At 41.9% G+C, this 17664-nt stretch overlaps 2 protein-coding genes across 5 annotated transcripts in view; one reads left to right on the top strand and one right to left on the bottom strand.

Annotated features, from left to right (window-relative positions):
- The window catches only part of wdr95 (WD40 repeat domain 95), a 119541-nt gene extending 104254 nt beyond the window's left edge, over positions 1-15287 (top strand). For 3 of the 4 annotated variants that reach the window (XM_067985975.1, XM_067985973.1, XM_067985977.1), the window contains one exon: positions 579-4273. In XM_067985975.1, the coding sequence (XP_067842076.1) occupies positions 579-789 (211 nt within the window). In that variant the 3' untranslated portion in view covers positions 790-4273. Of the gene's footprint in view, positions 1-578; positions 4274-15077 lie in introns of those variants that run through there. The other variant, XM_067985976.1, reaches the window with a different exon arrangement.
- The window catches only part of LOC137322845 (heat shock protein 105 kDa-like), a 70825-nt gene continuing 61862 nt past the window's right edge, over positions 8702-17664 (bottom strand). The window contains exons 16-18 of the mRNA XM_067985978.1: positions 10684-10803; positions 10447-10608; positions 8702-9430 (exon numbers count right to left, since the gene is read on the bottom strand). Of these exons, the coding sequence (XP_067842079.1) occupies positions 9206-9430; positions 10447-10608; positions 10684-10803 (507 nt within the window). The 3' untranslated portion in view covers positions 8702-9205. The remainder of the gene's footprint in view (positions 9431-10446; positions 10609-10683; positions 10804-17664) is intronic.

The raw sequence follows: 17664 nt of genomic DNA, 5'->3' as shown, positions 1-17664 counted from the left end.
AGATCTAATGACATCATAGAACCCCGATTTACACGTAGTCATAAGGCACTATTGTGCACTCGGCGGGCACCTTGGATGCTTTTTAAAAAAAAACTACGTGGTTAATAAGGAGGCGGGCAGGAATTAAATGGGTGCGGTGTGGTAAGTCTCCTGATACAATTTTTAACTTCGCTACTGTTCCATTCCCGCCTGGCGGTGGGCGGGGAGGGGGGGCGGGTGTTAGAATTCACCCTTCTAAATTGATAACAAGTGCTTCCTGCAAATCATAAAACAATGTTCATTGGGTTTGTTTTATTCTATCCATCCAAAGGAAAGGCACCACCCAAAATAAACTTAATGTGTAACAGCAAGTTACTAACAAATAGAATCTGTCAGTTGTGAGTACTGTTTGAGAGATAAGAGAAGTTAGCACCATTTAGTACTGTGACCACAAAATACCAATACACATACATAAAAATTATGTTCATTGATATCCCTGTAACTTTGCAATATTACAGGATTTTTGCCCTTTACATCAGTTAGTGCATAAATTAAGTGCTATTTTGTAGCAACGTTGATTTTTTTTACCTTTTTTGTAGACTTCGACATGAAAGATACAAGAATTTGAATAAGCCACTAAACCATGGAGGCCCCACTGCTTATCATACCCTAAAGTGTTTTGAAATTGTTAACGCCCCAACTACTTGTGAGAAACCTGACCTATCAGCAGCAAGCACAGATCCATATACCACCACTTGCTTTAAAGAGAGTACAGTTGACCTCCAAGCCTCTACCGAAGGAATTGCTTAGTCATGTTTAATTTTCTTTGCACCTTGTTTATGTTATCTAAAACTACCATTGTTGCACCCAGTCGTGCATACAATACTGGGAATTGCTCCAGAGCTGAGTATCTCTAACTCAGCTAGCTGCTTCTTGGTCCTCTTTGCAATTCTCCTTGGCTCCTATTTCTTCAAGCCTCCGTTGTCTCCACTATTATTTCAACCCCCACATTGTCTTCTGCAATTAGAATCATAGAAAGTTACGGCACAGAAGGAGGCTATTCGGCCCATTGTGTCTGTGCCGGCTATAAAAGAGCTATCCAGCCAATTCCCACTTTCCAGTTCTTGGTTCATAGTCTTGTAGATTACGGCACTTCAAGTGCACATCCAAGTACTTTTTAAATGCATTGAGGGTTTCTGCCTCTACCACCCTTTCAAGCAGTGAATTCCAGACCCCTAATACACTCTGGGTGAAAAGATTTCTCCTCAGCTCCCCTCTAATCCTTTTACCAATTACTTTAAATCTATGCTTCCTGGTTATTGACCCCTCTGCTAAGGGAAATAGGTCCTCCCTATCCACTCTATTTAGGCCCCTCATAATTTTATACACTTCAATTAAATCTCCCCTCAGCCTCCTCTGTTCCAAAGAAAACAACCCCAGCCTATCCAATCTTTCCTCACAGCTAAAATTCTCCAGTCCTGGCAACACTCTCATAAATATCTCAGTCCCCTCTCAGTTCCCACACCCTATTCAGCACTACTCCCATGTCAATCCCTTCTCCTCCCATTGATCCAGGCTTGACACTTTCCTGGATATGCTCATGACTTCCATCTCCTTCACTCTCGTATCCTCCTCTGCACCCATCATGGCAGCCATCATTTCTCTTACAACTCATTACCCTTTCTTAGTCTATATTCAGCTCAATTGCCAAGTGTTAACCTCTCTACCATCCATTCCACCTCCCATCTTTCCCTAGTCCTGCCCTCTCTTCCCCCAGTGGGTCCCCAACCGCCACCCGTTCTATGTCATCCTCTAGAATGTTTGCCATCTTACATACTCCAGATCACTTAGCTGCCTCTCCTTACCCCACTGCTCACTGACATTTTGTTACTTCAAGGTTTGATTCCTCACTGGCGTCCCTAGCTGCCCCCTATACAAACTCCATGCATCCAAAACTCTTCTACCTGTATCTTGTCCTGCACTAGGTCACACTCACCTATCGCCCTTCCCCAATACAGTGAATTCACAATTCTTGTACTTTTTACAGATCACCTCATCCTTCCCCACATCCGCAGTCTTCTTCAGCCCTATATCACTGCCTGTAACCTTCCTTCTTCCATTTCTTCCTCCTGTGCATCTCATCCTCCTGCCTCTACTTTTGGTGGCAGAGTCTTCAACCATTTTGGTCCTAACATTTGGAACACTCTATCTAAACCTCGTCACCCTGTTACTTTTTGTGCCTCCTCAGAACCTATCTTTTTGACCATGCAATCAGCCATCATCTGTTCTACTTCTGCTTATGTCCAAGGTCTCCTACATGAAGCACCTGGGATGTTTTATTGCGTTAAAAGCACTATATGAATGCAAGTTATTATTGTTTAGCTGTTGATTTCTTGTTACTCAAACTTGTTTATTTTTCATCATGCTGCATCCTTCACACACCACAAGAATTTGTCCAGTCCTGATTGGCTTTGTGATTGTAAAAAGGCCCAAGACTTACACAACAGCTGCAATTCTCTTTTAGTAGTATGATCACCCCAAACTGGCCTCATCAGCTCTGGTTCTCAGCAGTTCTGCCAATGAGCAGGGCCAGCATTTCCTTGCCCCTCAGGTGGGACCTATTCTTGTCGCTGGGCAGCTGAATTCTGCATCTGAATATGGAATACTTTTAACTGATTCTGTGGTTGTTGAATAACGTTGGTTACTGAACAGAGGTCTTCCTTCACCGGTGGTTGGTTGCCCTGCACAGTTTTAGGAAAACGTTAACAAACTGAGGATACTGGTGGAAGTTTGTAGAGTGGTGGTGTGACTAAGTCTTTTTTTTCTATCATCTACAAGCTACATTATATTCGATAATACCTGCAGTATTTATTTGATCTTGGTGTAAAACATAGTTCTGTTTGAGTGCATGCAGCCATCATTACAGCTTTTTAAGAGTTGTTGGCTTCAGGTTTGGTGCAATCTCATCCGTTAGTGTCTCCCTTTATATTGTCTATCATTAAGTTGCTCCTGGCCAGGCTTCCTCCAGTTCCCAGTGAGGATCTTAATGTAGTTCTTAATAAACCTTTGGATTCATCAGTCAAGCCTCTTTTGTTAGCATCAGCTTGCAGAGTTAGTGAACTTCAGGCTTTAGTTATAATTCAGCCTTACTTGATTTAGTGTGTGGATAGAATAGTTGTTAGAACTCACCGAGGTTTCTCTTTAAGATGGCCTCATGGTTCCATCAGGTTCAAGAATTTGTGCCCTAAATTTATGTCCCATCTCATCAATCAAAGGAGATTGTAGATTCCACTGTGTAGATGCTTGTAGAGGAATTTGGGAACATATGACCATTATTTTTATTATATGTTAAGAACATTTTCAGTCAACTCAGTAATAAAGCAGTGTATAGTGAAATGGCTAGTGGAGCACTTTTCTCCTTTGTTATCATTTGGCTAGTAGGTGTCCCAAAAATCCAGCTAAGGGATATTCTATTTGTTCCACTGCTGATTCCTGGGCCTCCCTTACTCAGGTTTCCATTTATAGTGTCTGTAGAGCAGCTAGATGGAGTTCCCCTCACATGTTTACCAAAGATTGCTATTTAAATGTGCCCAATTCTCATTTTTCAGCAGATCTATTTTAGCAGCAAAGTTTGGGGCATCCCATCTGGGCTCTCCTTCTAAATTGGTACAACTTTGGCATGTCTTTTACATTAAGTGAAGAATATAGAATGATGAAGAATATTAGCTTGCCTACCTGGTAGGATCTTCATCATTCTATGAATAGCATCCTTCACACACCACAATCCTTCCCAACCATCCACTGTGGTGCAGTTCTTGGTCCTTTATATAATGTGGAAGTAGAAGGTCACAGTCCCATTCATGTAATGATATAAAAATGTAGGGGCTTGCTTAAGCACAGGATTCCTCCAGAACCAATCAAGATTGGATAAGTTCCTACAGTGTGTGAAAGAAGTTAACATTTCAGGAATGAAGAAGATCATATGGGATAGGTAATCTAAATTTCCTGGTTTTGTCTGCTTGGTGTTTTTTAATGTATCTTTTTTTACGTATACAATATTTGAAACAATTAAGGCAAATTAAGGTTTATTGGATATATGCTGGCCACCTCTTCTGTTGATTTTGATATTGTCTTTCCTTAAGAGGGTCACCAGATGCAGTATGCAGAGAAGATGGGATTTCAGTTCAACTTCTTGTTCTTGTCTCTTTTTTTTATTTTTTAAGGTTTTGAAGTGGATTTATTTTAGTCATGTATTGATCATGGCATGTTAGTTGGGTATATTGTACTATTTGGGTAATGTTATATGATTTTGCAATTTTCTAATAAAAAAAATAAAAAGAAAGGACAATTTCATTTCAACATATAAACACTACCAATAGATTTCCCATAACATTGGTTATGGGTGGTCAATTTCTAATGCTTACTGTAGCCACTTCATAGCCACTGAGGTGGGTGGCAGTGTGGGTAGATGAGTGTGGCTTGTGGTCTTCCTGCAGCAGGTCACAGAGATTCCTTATTGCCTCTTTGCTGAAGTGCACTCTACTTAATGCATAACTCCTCAGAAATAACCTCATAAGGCCTGTACGGCCAGTATATTCTATCGGGTGGTAATACCTGATGGGCTACATATTCTTTTAATGATTCCTGATTCTCTTTAGCTCCATCCTGTGGTGCTCCTCCTCCTCCTTCATGATGATAGCATAATTGCTTCCCAAAAGCCTTGACTGGGGAGGTTGGGTTTGAAAATATACTTGTGGGCTCACCCTGTCTTTCCTCAATGGATGATCAACAGTCTTCCAGCAGACTCCTGTGACAGGGAACCGACCTTGTAGGAATGCTAGAATAGGTAAACGAGCACCGAGGTCAGGCACTAAGGGATTGCACAGGTGATTTTATTTCAACATTAAGGGAAATAAAATTCACTAAATCTACAATGTATACAATGTTAAGTAAAGAGTTTCTTTTTACATTGATGTTGGTCTTCGTATTCCTGGTAATGTAAGAGAAAGAATCATGGAGTAGTAGTGTTGGAGGGCATTCAGAAGGTGGGCGGAAGCACTAGATCGGATAGTAGGTGGGACTGTTAGTGTGCAGGGGGAAGGGTTTGCTTAGGAGAATCTCAATAATTTATTGCTTGTGCTGCTCGGCCTTGGTTTTCCTTATTCTTTTCTTCCTCGACCCCATCTTCATCTTCTTCCTCCCCCTTTTTCATGTGGTAGCTACAAGGCTAGGCCCCTCTGAATATGTATAGTAATGCATAATTGTGTAGCATGCAGAAAACCACTACAAATCTGAAGAGAAGTTTGCCTGAGCCTCTTCCATTGAGCCAATGCCACTGTCTTGGGCTGTGCCTCTAAATTCCCACTGCTCTGCATCGAACATCGAAGAGTGAAGGAGTGTATTGATGCTTTGGAAGTCCCTATCCATGCTCTGCTTCATGGATTGAAAACCAGAAGACATACTACACTGCAGACCCATCCTCACAATCTCCATGACTTGTTCAAGTAGGGAGAGGACCTGAATGGACGCTCTGCTTCCTCCTGTCCTCGCCTCCTCCCTACTATTGCTCAAGAGCCTGCCCTGCAAGAAAGGAGTGTTAGCGGTAACCTAGGGAGATGCTTTGAGGATGTGCTCATCAAGGTAGAGTAGTGGTACTGGTATATGAAGAGTGGCAGAGGTGTGAAGAAGTGAAAGCAATAATAGTGATGAGGTGCAGTGTGGCATTAGCAGAAGGAAATGGAGTGGTGTGTTGCAGTGAATGGAGAAGGAAGCTAGTAATCGGGGGAGGGAAGGGTTGTTAGTACTGGGACTTAAGGTAGTGCAGGGTTATGCAGAGATTGATGGGAGATGGGAGTTAGGAGTCTTACCGTAGCAACCTGGTCAGGTCATTAAACTTTTTTCTATGTTGCAGTCAGGTTTGTGGGGCTATAATCCTAGCATTGCCCTGCTCTGCCCACTGTAGCTAGTCGGGTCATCCCTCCTCCCACCATTGCCTACAATGCTGCATCAGAGCAAGGTGGAGCCTTTGAAACTTCTCCTTGGCCCGCCATGTTTAGAAGTTGCCTTCCGGGTGCCTGCAGCCAAAGTGTACCTCCCTTTTAAGAGATGCAAGCTACCTTTAAATAGTGTCAGAAAGGCCCAATATTTCCCCCTCCCCCACATTAGGTGAGCTGCCAATCAATAGCACTACCAATGCCTATTTAATGATAATTTTGTCTTCTAATTGCACCCACATGATTAGGCCTGCAGAGTGATAATTTGGGGCACAAAAATGTGCCCCGGTGGATTTCTACTCCATAGTGTCATGCACATGGACAGGGCTAATGCCAAGCCTGTATATTCCATGCTTGGTACAGAATTAAATACTCTTGAATGGGAAAGTGGCCTAGGAGTTATAGTACATGTGTCTCTGAAGGTGCACATGCACAACCAGTGCTAAGAAGCTATTGCAAAGGCAAACAAAGCACTAGCATGTGTAGTGAGGATGATCTAGAATAAAACAAAATTAACCATAGTGACCTTGTACAAGACCTTTGTTAGGTCTCATCTGGAATACTTTGAATTATTTTGGTTCCCTCACATAGAGGTGCTGGACAAGGTTCAAAGGAGGGCCACTAGAAATATTACTTGTATGTGAATGCATTAGTGGTACAATAAAGATTGGAATAAAATCAAAACACAAACTATGAAGTAGGGAGATAATCTATAAGTCAAATGTGTCAAGAGGCTTAGGTAGGCATCATACATGCTTTAGCCATTCAGTAGCTGCGGGGTCAGCATTGTGGAGTCTGGAAAGTTCTGCTGGTAGAACAGCATAAAATGAGCAGCCATTCAGTAGATGTACGGCATCCACAACCGCATTACAGAGGGCTGTTCCTGAGTTCGCAGGTGCGATCATTTGCCGCACTCCTTACACCTTACCATATCTAAAATGGTTGAGGTTGCACCAGAGATGGCATGATAGCCTAGCCAGGAAGTCTCATCAGGCTGGGTGATGAGGAAGGAGTTTCTTAGAGGGAACAGCTTGTTCCATTCTGTTAACCATAATGATAGTGTCCCCCATGAAGACAGTTGATAGCATAGTCCAGGTTGGTCTTCTGCTGATTAGTTGGTGCTGAGGCACTTCCCCAATATCTTTGAAAAGTGGCAGCTGTGGCATCTCCTGGATTTTCTTTAGGAGGCTATTTGCTACAATACGACACCTGATGTTAGGACATATATTTGAAAGGGGCTGGTAGCCATTCAGTGTTGTCTGATAGTTCCTATTATTATTCTTCACAATGTTTGAATTAATTGTACATGAACTAGTTTTGTATGGGAAAAGTTCAAACACTCAGGGGCACAATGTTCTCCAGCTCAGTAGCAGAGCCCGCAAACTTATTTAGGGAGCTATTTCTGCTCTTGATCTTCTGAGTTACCTTGGTGAGGTGGTCCTTGTATAAGTGTGCAATCTAGACCTACTCCGAGATGTACTGGTTTTGGGTCATGTGCCAGCCGTTCTCCATTCTAGCCACTAGAATGATTCCTAGTTTAAAAGCCCTTAGTTATCACAATAGGTTTAGAGTTTTTACTGTAGAAAAGTAGACTTCAGCATGATTTAATTGAAGTGTTTAAAATGATAAAGGGACTAGACTATGTCTTTATGGACAGACTGTTTGATAAAAGATATTTTATGGAAAACAAGGGGTCGTGTGTAAGCTACATTAAAGCAGAGAACTAGGTTAAAGATCAGGAGGCTTTTCTTTACTCAGTTTCCAGCTCATGATGTGAGTGTGGATTCGCTGCAACAGTTTAAAAAGGAGCTGAAACGGGTTCCTTGCTGTGGCTAATATCACTGCGTACAAAAGGTAGGTAGGATGTTGGGCATCAAAGAGCTCCTACTTGCAACACTACAGCATATCAACTTCAACTCTACCTCAGTTCATCTGCCTTTATCATCTTCAGGCTTCATTATTCCATTAGTGTTCCTGCTAGCCTCCATAAACTCTAGTTCGTCCAAAATTCTCTTGCTTCTCTCCTCCTACACTAATCCTATTAACCCATCACCCCTGTCTTTGCTGACCTACATTGGCTCTTTGTGCCCCAACACATGAAATTTAAAATTCTTGTCCTTTTCTTTCTATTCTTCCATGGGCTCACTGTTCCCTATTCTTGTACATTACTATATATAATGTTAACTATAGTGACCAATGGAACTCTTAGTCCCCAGTGTTCACACATATGCAAATATATAATAGGAATAGGAACTCCAGCTAATTTTCACCCTTCTTAGCTCAGGAATAATGAGGCCAAATCTTCCCAATGGCAATCAGCTGAGATAAGCAAACTCAGCAAAGACCAGGGATTAATGCAATGACCTACTTAGACTAATAGATCAGTACCACATCACTTAGGGGAGCTGGAAGTCCAAGGGATAAATGCACTGATGGCTCAATAATACTATGAAGATTTTGCATTAAAACAAAATAAGCCAAATAAAATAGCTTTTAAAAAGAATTGCCTGGAATTTCCGCAGGAGTTTTTCCGATCTCCTGCTGTAACTTTGGCAGAAATGCCAGAGAAAATACATAAATTTCAGGGGTTTCTACTGATGTTACAGTTGGGGATTGGGGAACTACTGCAGAAATTCTATTCCATTTTGGAGAACTGATTTCCTAAATTTCTGTCATGAAATTAAGCAAGAGAGGAAAAACATAAAATTTAGAATTGTCCTGGAAAAAAGTTTTTTGATGTTGAAAACTTTATTTACTAGTAGAAAGTTATTGACAGTTTGCTCTGCTCAACATTTACTCAATTTATTCTAATTATGTAGGTCCCATCGTAGCCTTAATACTGCACAAAGAGGAAAAATAATCAAAACTACAAGCATGAACTTATGCCAAAGTGTTGAAACGTGCACCAGTTAGCAGCTTCGTGCTTAAATAACCCTACTCAGTTTGATGGAGCATAACTTGCAAAATAGTCTGCTATATCATGCTCCTGTAGGTGGCTTTAACAGAAATTTACAATTCCACAGGTATTTTACATATCTAATTTATCACTTTTTAAGCGTTTTACCAACACATTGCACATTATTAAATAGCTGAACTCTTCACCACTTAGGTACTGAAGAAATGCATTGCAAAAGCTTTTTATAAATTAATGTGTCTGGGCATTTAGAAACATTAAAAGAAAAAAATATGTAGAAAGTGGTATGAAAAGAATATCCCTTTTAAATCTCCATAGTTCAATCCATGTCCATGTTGGTTGTGCAGTCATCTCCTGGGTGGCAGTCGCCGTTTTGGGGAGGAATTTCTGTATCCTTGGCAAGGTTCTCATTCTCCATTGGCTCTCCTCCTCCTCCTCCATTTTTAGAATTAGTTTTACTGTTCATTGATTGGTTTTCTTCTTTAGGATTCTCTACTTTTGGCTTGGGTTTGGTTACTATTGGATTGCAGATATTGTCCAGCTCCTATGAAGAAAAATTGATAAATTACCAACTTTGATACTTAAGAGTAAGATTTTTTTGACCTTGTGTGGACTTCAGGTTCAAAATCACTGCACAACTCCTATAAAAGCATTTCAAACATGCCATTGCATCACTAAGGGAGTGGAGTATTGCTGAGAGGTACCAACCTTTGGTTGAGATATAAAAATTAAATCATCTACTTTGTTCAGGTAGATATAAAAGATCGCATGACACTATGCTAGATGGACTGAGAATTGGTATAGCAAAGGCGATAGAATATTATGGTAAATCAAAAATGCCCTATGGAAAACAAACTTCTTCTAGGATGTTTGCTGTTGACAATATTTGTGAATGATATAGAACATGAGATGACCTGAAACTAGTGGCCGATAATAACAGAAAGAAGATTGATTCCCTTCAAAAAGAATTGGACCAATTATGTGCACTGGTTGAGATATGGCAGATGCATTTTAATATGGATAAAATGTAGAGTAATTCATGTAGCAAGAGGCAACAGCAAGCATATATGACTTGAACAAGTAGCCACTGAAAAGAAAAAAGGATTTGGCAGTGATCATTGATCAAACCCTGTAAGTGTCTGGTCAGCGTAAAGCAGTTATCAATAAGACAAATCAGGTACTGGCGTGCATCTGGAGAACATTTAAACTACATTATCATCATGCAGATTAATGGTGAGGCCAATTCTTAAATATGGCATGATGTTTTGATCACAATACCTCAAAAAAGGGATAATAGTATTAGAAAGGATTCAGAGAAAAAAGTTACCAGGATGATTCCAGATCTAAAGAGAGAAGCTCTGAAAACCTGCAGGATGGCACATCTCACCACAAGAGCCATGATGCGCCTGTCCCAGGATCTCTGGCACTAACCCCATTTCATTCAAAGCTTATTCAGACTTCACCTCAGTTTTCTAATCCTCAATTTCTAACTACATAGTCATAGAAAGGTACATTTAACCAACTATTACAATATATAATCCAATACAAAAGAAATACAACCTTTTGTTTATCTTTAATCTCAGCCACACGTACTATAGGGTCTTGATCAAAACTCAGTTTGGCCTGTGCGTCCACTGCATTATTCATCCATTCCATTGTTTCATTCACTGACTTTTCCACTTTCTCCATTTCAGCAGCCTCTATGTGGTTATACTTTTCAACCTGTAAAATATGTGAACATTAATTTCCCTATCTGCATCTTGCACTAAAATTAATTTCACATGAATGTTTGCTTACGTTATTCCTGTACTCCCCCGCTAGTTTTGCATAATGTTGCAGTCTTTGTCCAAGCTCATCAAAGGCTTTTGGTCGTTTCTCAGTCTCCAGATATCGTTCTTGAATTGGCGTACCTAATTTCTTAACACACATTAAAAAAATTCTGTATAGAATAATAGTGAGTTGTAAACAAAAAACTCAAATTTAAAAAAGGTTCTATAACTTTTGCCTCTACTTTTGATATTTCAATATAAAAGCAATGCCCTAAAAATCCACAACCATCCCAGAATATTCCTGCTATAATTTCAGAAGTATGCCAGAATGGCCAGGGCCTTGCTCCTAAGCTAACCTTCCCGAATGGTCTTCTGGAACCAGAGCCTCCGTCCGCCCCTTACAAGTAGCTCCTAGTTTAAGCGCCTCATTTTGTTCCAGTTCTTTCATCTCTTTAAAATCCTGGTAGTCTACCAATCAACTATCCCTCAAGCCACACCCTGAGTTTTTTCCCTCGTGATATCCTCCTTTTCTCCCTTAGCTGCTGCAGAGCAACTACTCATTCTCAGTGATTTCACTTTCCATTGCAGCTAACCCTGCCCTCTCTCCTCTGAACTCACTGCTCTCCTGTTGTCCCCAAACTTCTCCCTCAATCTAAACTCTCCTACGTAATAATCATGGTCATCCACTCAACTTTTCAATCTCCTGTGGCCTCTCTACCCATGGTCTCACTACATAAGAACATAAGAAATAGGAGCAGGAGTAGGCCAATCGGCTCCTCGAGCCTGCTCCGCCATTCAATAAGATCATGGCTGATCTGATCCTAACCTCAAATCTATAGAGCACAAGAAGTAGGAGCAGGACCCGGCCACTCAGCCCCTGGGCCCGCTCTGCCACCCACAGGGCCTTGACTGATCCGAACTCAGCTTCATGTCCAATTTCCTGCCCGCTCCCCGTCACCCCTAATTCCCTTTGCTTCTAGGAAACTGTCTATTTGTGTTTTAAATTTATTTAATGATGTAGCTTCCACAGCTTCCTGGGGCAGCAAATTCCACAGACCTACTACCCTCTGAGTGAAGAAGTTTCTCCTCATCTCAGTTTTGAAAGAGCCACCCCTTATTCTAAGATTATGCCCCCTAGTTCTAGTTTCACCCATCCTTGGGAACATCCTCACCGCATCCACCCGATCAAGCCCCTTCACAATCTTATATGTTTCAATAAGATCGCCTCTCATTCTTCTGAACTCCAATGAGTAGAGTCCCAATCTACTCAACCTCTCCTCATATGTCCACCCCCTCATCCCTGGGATTAGCTGAGTGAACCTTCTTTGTACTGCCTCGAGAGCAAGTACGTCTTTTCTTAAGTATGGACACCAAAACTGTATGCAGTATTCCAGGTGCGGTCTCACCAATACCTTATATAACTGCAGCAATACCTTCCTGTTTTTATATTCTATCCCCCTAGCAATAAAAGCCAACATTCCGTTGGCCTTCTTGATCACCTGCTGCACCTGCATACTAACTTTTTGATTTTCTTGCACTAGGACCCCCAGATCCCTTTGTACTGCAGTACTTTCCAGTTTCTCACCATTAAGATAATAACTTGCTCTCTGATTTTCCTGCCAAACTGCATAACCTCACATTTTCCAATATTGTATTGCATCTGCCAAATCTCCGCCCACTCACCCAGCCTTTCTATAGCCCCTTGTAGGTTTTCTATGTCCTCCTCACACTCTACTTTCCCTCCCGTCTTTGTATGATCTGCAAACTTTGATACGTTACACTCGGTCCCCTCCTCCAAATCGTTAATATAGATTGTAAAGAGTTGGGGACCCAGCACCGACCCCTGCGGAACACCACTGGCTACTGGTTGCCAGTCCGAGAATGAACCATTTATCCCAACTCTCTGCTTCCTGTTAGATAACCAATCCTCCACCCATGCCAGAATATTACCCCCAATCCAGTGATTCTTTATCTTGAGCAATAATCTTTTATGCGGCACCTTGTCGAATGCCTTCTGGAAGTCCAAATACACTACGTCCACTGGTTCCCCTTTATCCACCCTGTACGTTATGTCCTCAAAGAACTCAAGCAAATTTGTCAGACGTGACCTCTCCTTCATAAAGCCATGCTGACTTTGTCCTATTAAATTATGTTTATCTAAATGTTCCGTTACTGTCTCCTTAATAATAGACTCCAAAATTTTACCCACCACAGATGTTAGGCTAACTGGTCTATAATTTCCAGCCTTATGCCTACTACCCTTTTTAAATAAGGGTGATACATTAGCAGTTTTCCAATCTGCCGGGACCTTTGCTGAGTCCAGAGAATTTTGGAAAATTATTACCAAAGCATCCACAATCCCTACTGCCACTTCCCTCAAGACCCTAGGTCTAAGCCATCAGGTCCAGGGGATTTATCCGCCTTGAGTCCCATTATTTTACTAAGTACCAATTCCTTAGTGATTTTAATCGTATTTAGCTCCTCCCCCCCTAGAGCCCCCTGTTCAGTGTTGGGATATTCTTAGTGTCCTCTACCGTAAAAACTGAAACAAAATATTTGTTCAGCATTTTTGCCATCTCCATGTTTCCCACCATTAATTTTCCGGTCTCATCCTCTAAGGGACCTACGTTTGCCTTAGCCACCCTTTTTCTTTTTATATAACTGTAGAAACTCTTGTTATCTGTTTTTATATTTTTTGCTAATTTATTTTCATAATCTACCTTCCCTTTCTTAATCAATCCTTTAGTTACTTTTTGCTGTCTTTTGAAGACTTCCCAATCTTCTATCCTCCCACTAAGTTTGGCTACCTTATATGTCCTTGTTTTTAGTCGGATACTATCCTTAATTTCTTTACTTAGCCACGGATGGCTGTCATTTCTTTTACACCCTTTTTTCCTCAGTGGAATATATATTTTTTGAAAGTTGTAAAATAACTCCTTAAATGAACACCACTGCTCATGTACCGTCTTACCCTTTAATCTATTTTCCCAGTCCACTTTAATCAATTCCGCTCTCGTACCATCATAGTCTCCTTTATTCAAGCTCAGTACGTTTGTTTGAGAACCAACCTTCTCACCCTCTAATTGGATATGGAATGTAACCATGTTATGGTCACTAATGTGGCCATTTCTGATCACTTCCTTATTGTCCTCAGCACCCACATTCCCCAAACTTCTAAACCCACTTTCGTCTGCACTGCTCCTGGTAAAAACTCCCAAGTCTCTTGCAACTGTATTTTCAAACTCCCTACTAGCTGGCATTTGGTCCTCTACTCACAATACCTCTGCAGCCATATTTTTCTCAATCACATCCTCATTCTCATCCCCATCATTGACGTTCGTGTTCCCAGCAAAATCTCCACTGTCTCCCATCCTGGTTGTTCTCCCGGTATGCGCCCACCGCCCCATCTTCACTCTCACGTCCAAGGCATATAGAGCTTATCTGATGTACAACTGGCTTAGCCATCCATCACCAGATCTGTCTGGACTGTACCAAGCTCCACCAGGTCTCTCTCCTCTGTCAAAACCACCCACTACTGTAGGATCATCCTGGAGAGTAAAGATAATTCCTGGTTTCTTTTCTCCACTACAAACTGACTACTACTGGGGCATCTGCATTGGGGCCCCTCAGGTTGCAGCACATTTAGCTGTGCCTAAAGATCTTAGGCCTGGCATGAGGGAGAACTCGGAACACCTGGTTAAAGTACTAACTGTAATAGGTGCATAGGATGACTTCACTTTTAAAGAAATTGTTCCTTAAGCATTTGGTGTCCCGCTTAGCGCACACTAGCATCTACGTGCCTGTATGGTACACTGCATGCTGGCTTCAAGGGAAGCAGAGCTTGGCACATTTTCACCCTTACATACAAGAAGATTGTTGGCATTTAACAAGCAAGCAGGAGACAATAAGATCAGTGCCATCTTACCATAAAAGTTGCCTTCAAATGTTTTCAAACATAGGATATGGTAGTGTATCATATTGGACTAGCAACCCAAAGGTTGAGAGTTCAAATCCTACCTTGGGAAGTTATGAAATTGAATTCAATAAATTTAGTAATTTGTAGGCTGGCACCAGAAGGTGACCATGAAAAATGCCAAGTGGTTTTACTAATGTCCTCCAGGGAAGGGAGCCTACCATCTCTACCTAGTCTGGCTTGCATGTGACTTCAGTCCCATACTACATGGTTGACATTTAATGCCCTCCGTGAAACTGGGATAGTCACGGCAAATGGCGTCATCAACCAAGGTAGAGGAGGATATCCAGAATCACGCAGTACCCATCCATCAAGTCAGTCATCTTGAATGTCAGACTGTCAGAGAATGTTAGTAACAGCAACTCCTGTTTACCTGTCATTAATATGGAGGATGCTGAGGTTGACATCGCAAACTCTAACTGAGTAATACCTTTTTTCTATTTTTTAAGGCACTACTTGACATGCAGTCTGAATGGGTACATGCGTGCAATCAAAGATGTCCTGCACAGTTGGGAAACTGGCAATATCAAAGAAGCCTTACTACCTGCATTTTCCTAATGGGGCTTGGTGGCAAAGTGTACATAATGGGAGACTCAGCAAAGCCTTAGTGACGTTGTACAGCAATGCATCCACCGATGACCAGCCAACACCTGCCAAAACTACTGGTAGATCATTAAAATTAAAGCTTAAACTACTTAACTAAAGTAATATAACCAATAATAACCGTATTTGAGGCTTAATTTGTTTTTTGCTTGGTTTAAGTTAATCTAATAAATTACGGCATGGCAGGGCAGCTCAGACCCGTCGAATGCATGACCTGTGCCATGTGGGAACTCCAGGACGCTTCCCGTGTCCTGGACAACCACATATGCAGGAAGTGTCGTCAGCTGGTGGAGCTCGAGCTCCGGGTTTCGGACCTTAAGCAGCAACTGATGTCCCTGCAGTGCATCCGCGAGGCTGAGAGTTTCGTGGAGAGCACGTTTCAGGATGTGGTCACCCTGCAGATTAACAGAGTGCAGGCAGAGAGGGACTGAGTGACCGCCAGACAGACAAGGACGACCAGGCAGGTAGTGCAGGAGTCCCCTGAGGGCATCTCACTTTCCAACCAGTATTTAGTTCTGGGTACTGGTGGGGGAGAGGGTTCCTCTGGAGAGTGCGGTCAGAGCCAAGTACAAAGCACCATGGGTGGCTCAGCTGTACGGGGGGAACGAGAAAGGTCGAGAGAGCAATAGTGATAGGGGATTCTATTGTTAGGGGAGCAGACAGGCGTTTCTGCGGCCGCAAACGTGATTCCAGGATGGTATGTTGCCTCCGTGGTGCCAGGATCATAGATATCACTGAGCAGCTGTATGACACTCTGAAGGGGAGGGTGAACAGCCAGAGGTAGTGGTCCATATTGGTACCAACTTCATAGGTAAAAACAGGGATGAGGTCCTGCAAGCAGAATATAAGGAGTTAGGAAATAAGTTAAAAAGCAGGACCTCAAGGGTAGTAATCTCAGGATTACTCCCAGTGCCATGTGCTAGTGAGTATAGGAATAGGAGAATAGATCAGATGAATGCGTGGCTGGAGGGTTGGTGCAGGAGGCAGGGATTTAGATTCCTGAGGAATTGGGACCAATTCTGGGGAAGGTGGGACCTGTACAAGCCGGACGGGTTCCTCAACAGATCCGGGACTAATATCCTTGCAGGGGGGTTTGCTACTGCTATTGGGGAGGGTTTAAACTAGAGTGGCAGGGGGATGGGAACCTGAGCGGGGAGTCAGAAGAGAGTAAAGTTGAGAGCAGCAAGAGAGGGGAGGACCCGGGGAAATTTACAATACAAATAGTTGTTCAAGAACAAGTGAAAGGGAAAAGCGTAGAGCAGCAGAAAGACAGTGTACTTTAGGCACTGCAGATAAAGTGAAAACTAGAAGGTGTAAAGCGATTAACCCAGCATCAAAGCTGAAGGTCAGGCAAGGGTGTGTGGCCCAACTAAGAGTTCTATATACAAATGCACGGAGTATAAGGAATAAATTAAATGAACAACAGGTACAAATTCAAATTGGAGGGTATGACATGATAGCTATTACTGAGACATGGCTGCAGGATGGTCAGGATTGGGAACTAAATATACCAGGTTATAAAGGTCTACAGGAGAGATAGGGAAAATGGAAGAGGGGAGGAATAGCCTTAGTGATTAGAGATGAAATCACTTCAATGATAAAGAAGGATATAACAAGGGGTAAGCAGCCAACAGAGACCTTATGGGTTGAATTGAGAAATAGGAAAGAATCTAAGACTATAGTGGGAGTTGTGTATAGGACCCCTGGCAGCAGCTCTGAAGTGCTAGATTGTATAAATGCAGAGATTAGACAAGCATGTAACAAAGGCATAGTGGTCATAAGAGGGGACTTTAACCTTCTCATAGATTGGGAAAAGCAAACTAGCAACTGTCAGAAAGGTAGTGAATTTCTCAAGTGTGTCCGGGATAGTTTTCTACAGCAGTATGTCCTAGAGGCAACAAGGGGGCAAGCCATACTAGATTTAGTAACGAGTAATGAACCAGATTTAGTTAACAGTTTAACTGTGCGTGAACATCTATCCAATAGCGATCATAACATGATAGAGTTCAAGGTAGTGTTTGAAAGGGAAAAAAGTGAATCGGCTGCTAAGATTCTAGACTTGGGTAAGGCCGACTTCAATGGGATGAGACAGAGACTGTCCACAATAAACTGGGCAAATCTGTTAACAGGTAAAACGACTGATGATCAGTGGGAAATGTTTAAAGAAACATTTAACGTGATACAGAACCGGTTTATACCCGAGGGGCAAGAACTCTACTTGCCAAAAAAAAAACAGCCATGGACAACTAAAGAGGTAAGGGACAGTATAAAACATAAGGAAAGGGCATACAAGAAGACAAAAAATGGCACAGATCCTGGCAAATTGGAAAGATACAAAGATCAACAAAGGGTCACAAAACAGATAGTAAGCTACAAAAAGAGAGTATGAAAAGAAACTTGCAAGGGATATCAAAACCAATACGAAGAACTTTT

This window comes from Heptranchias perlo, chromosome 6 (genome assembly GCF_035084215.1).
Source record: "Heptranchias perlo isolate sHepPer1 chromosome 6, sHepPer1.hap1, whole genome shotgun sequence".
NCBI lineage: Eukaryota > Metazoa > Chordata > Chondrichthyes > Hexanchiformes > Hexanchidae > Heptranchias > Heptranchias perlo.
This window is presented reverse-complemented; position numbering and strand designations above follow the sequence as displayed.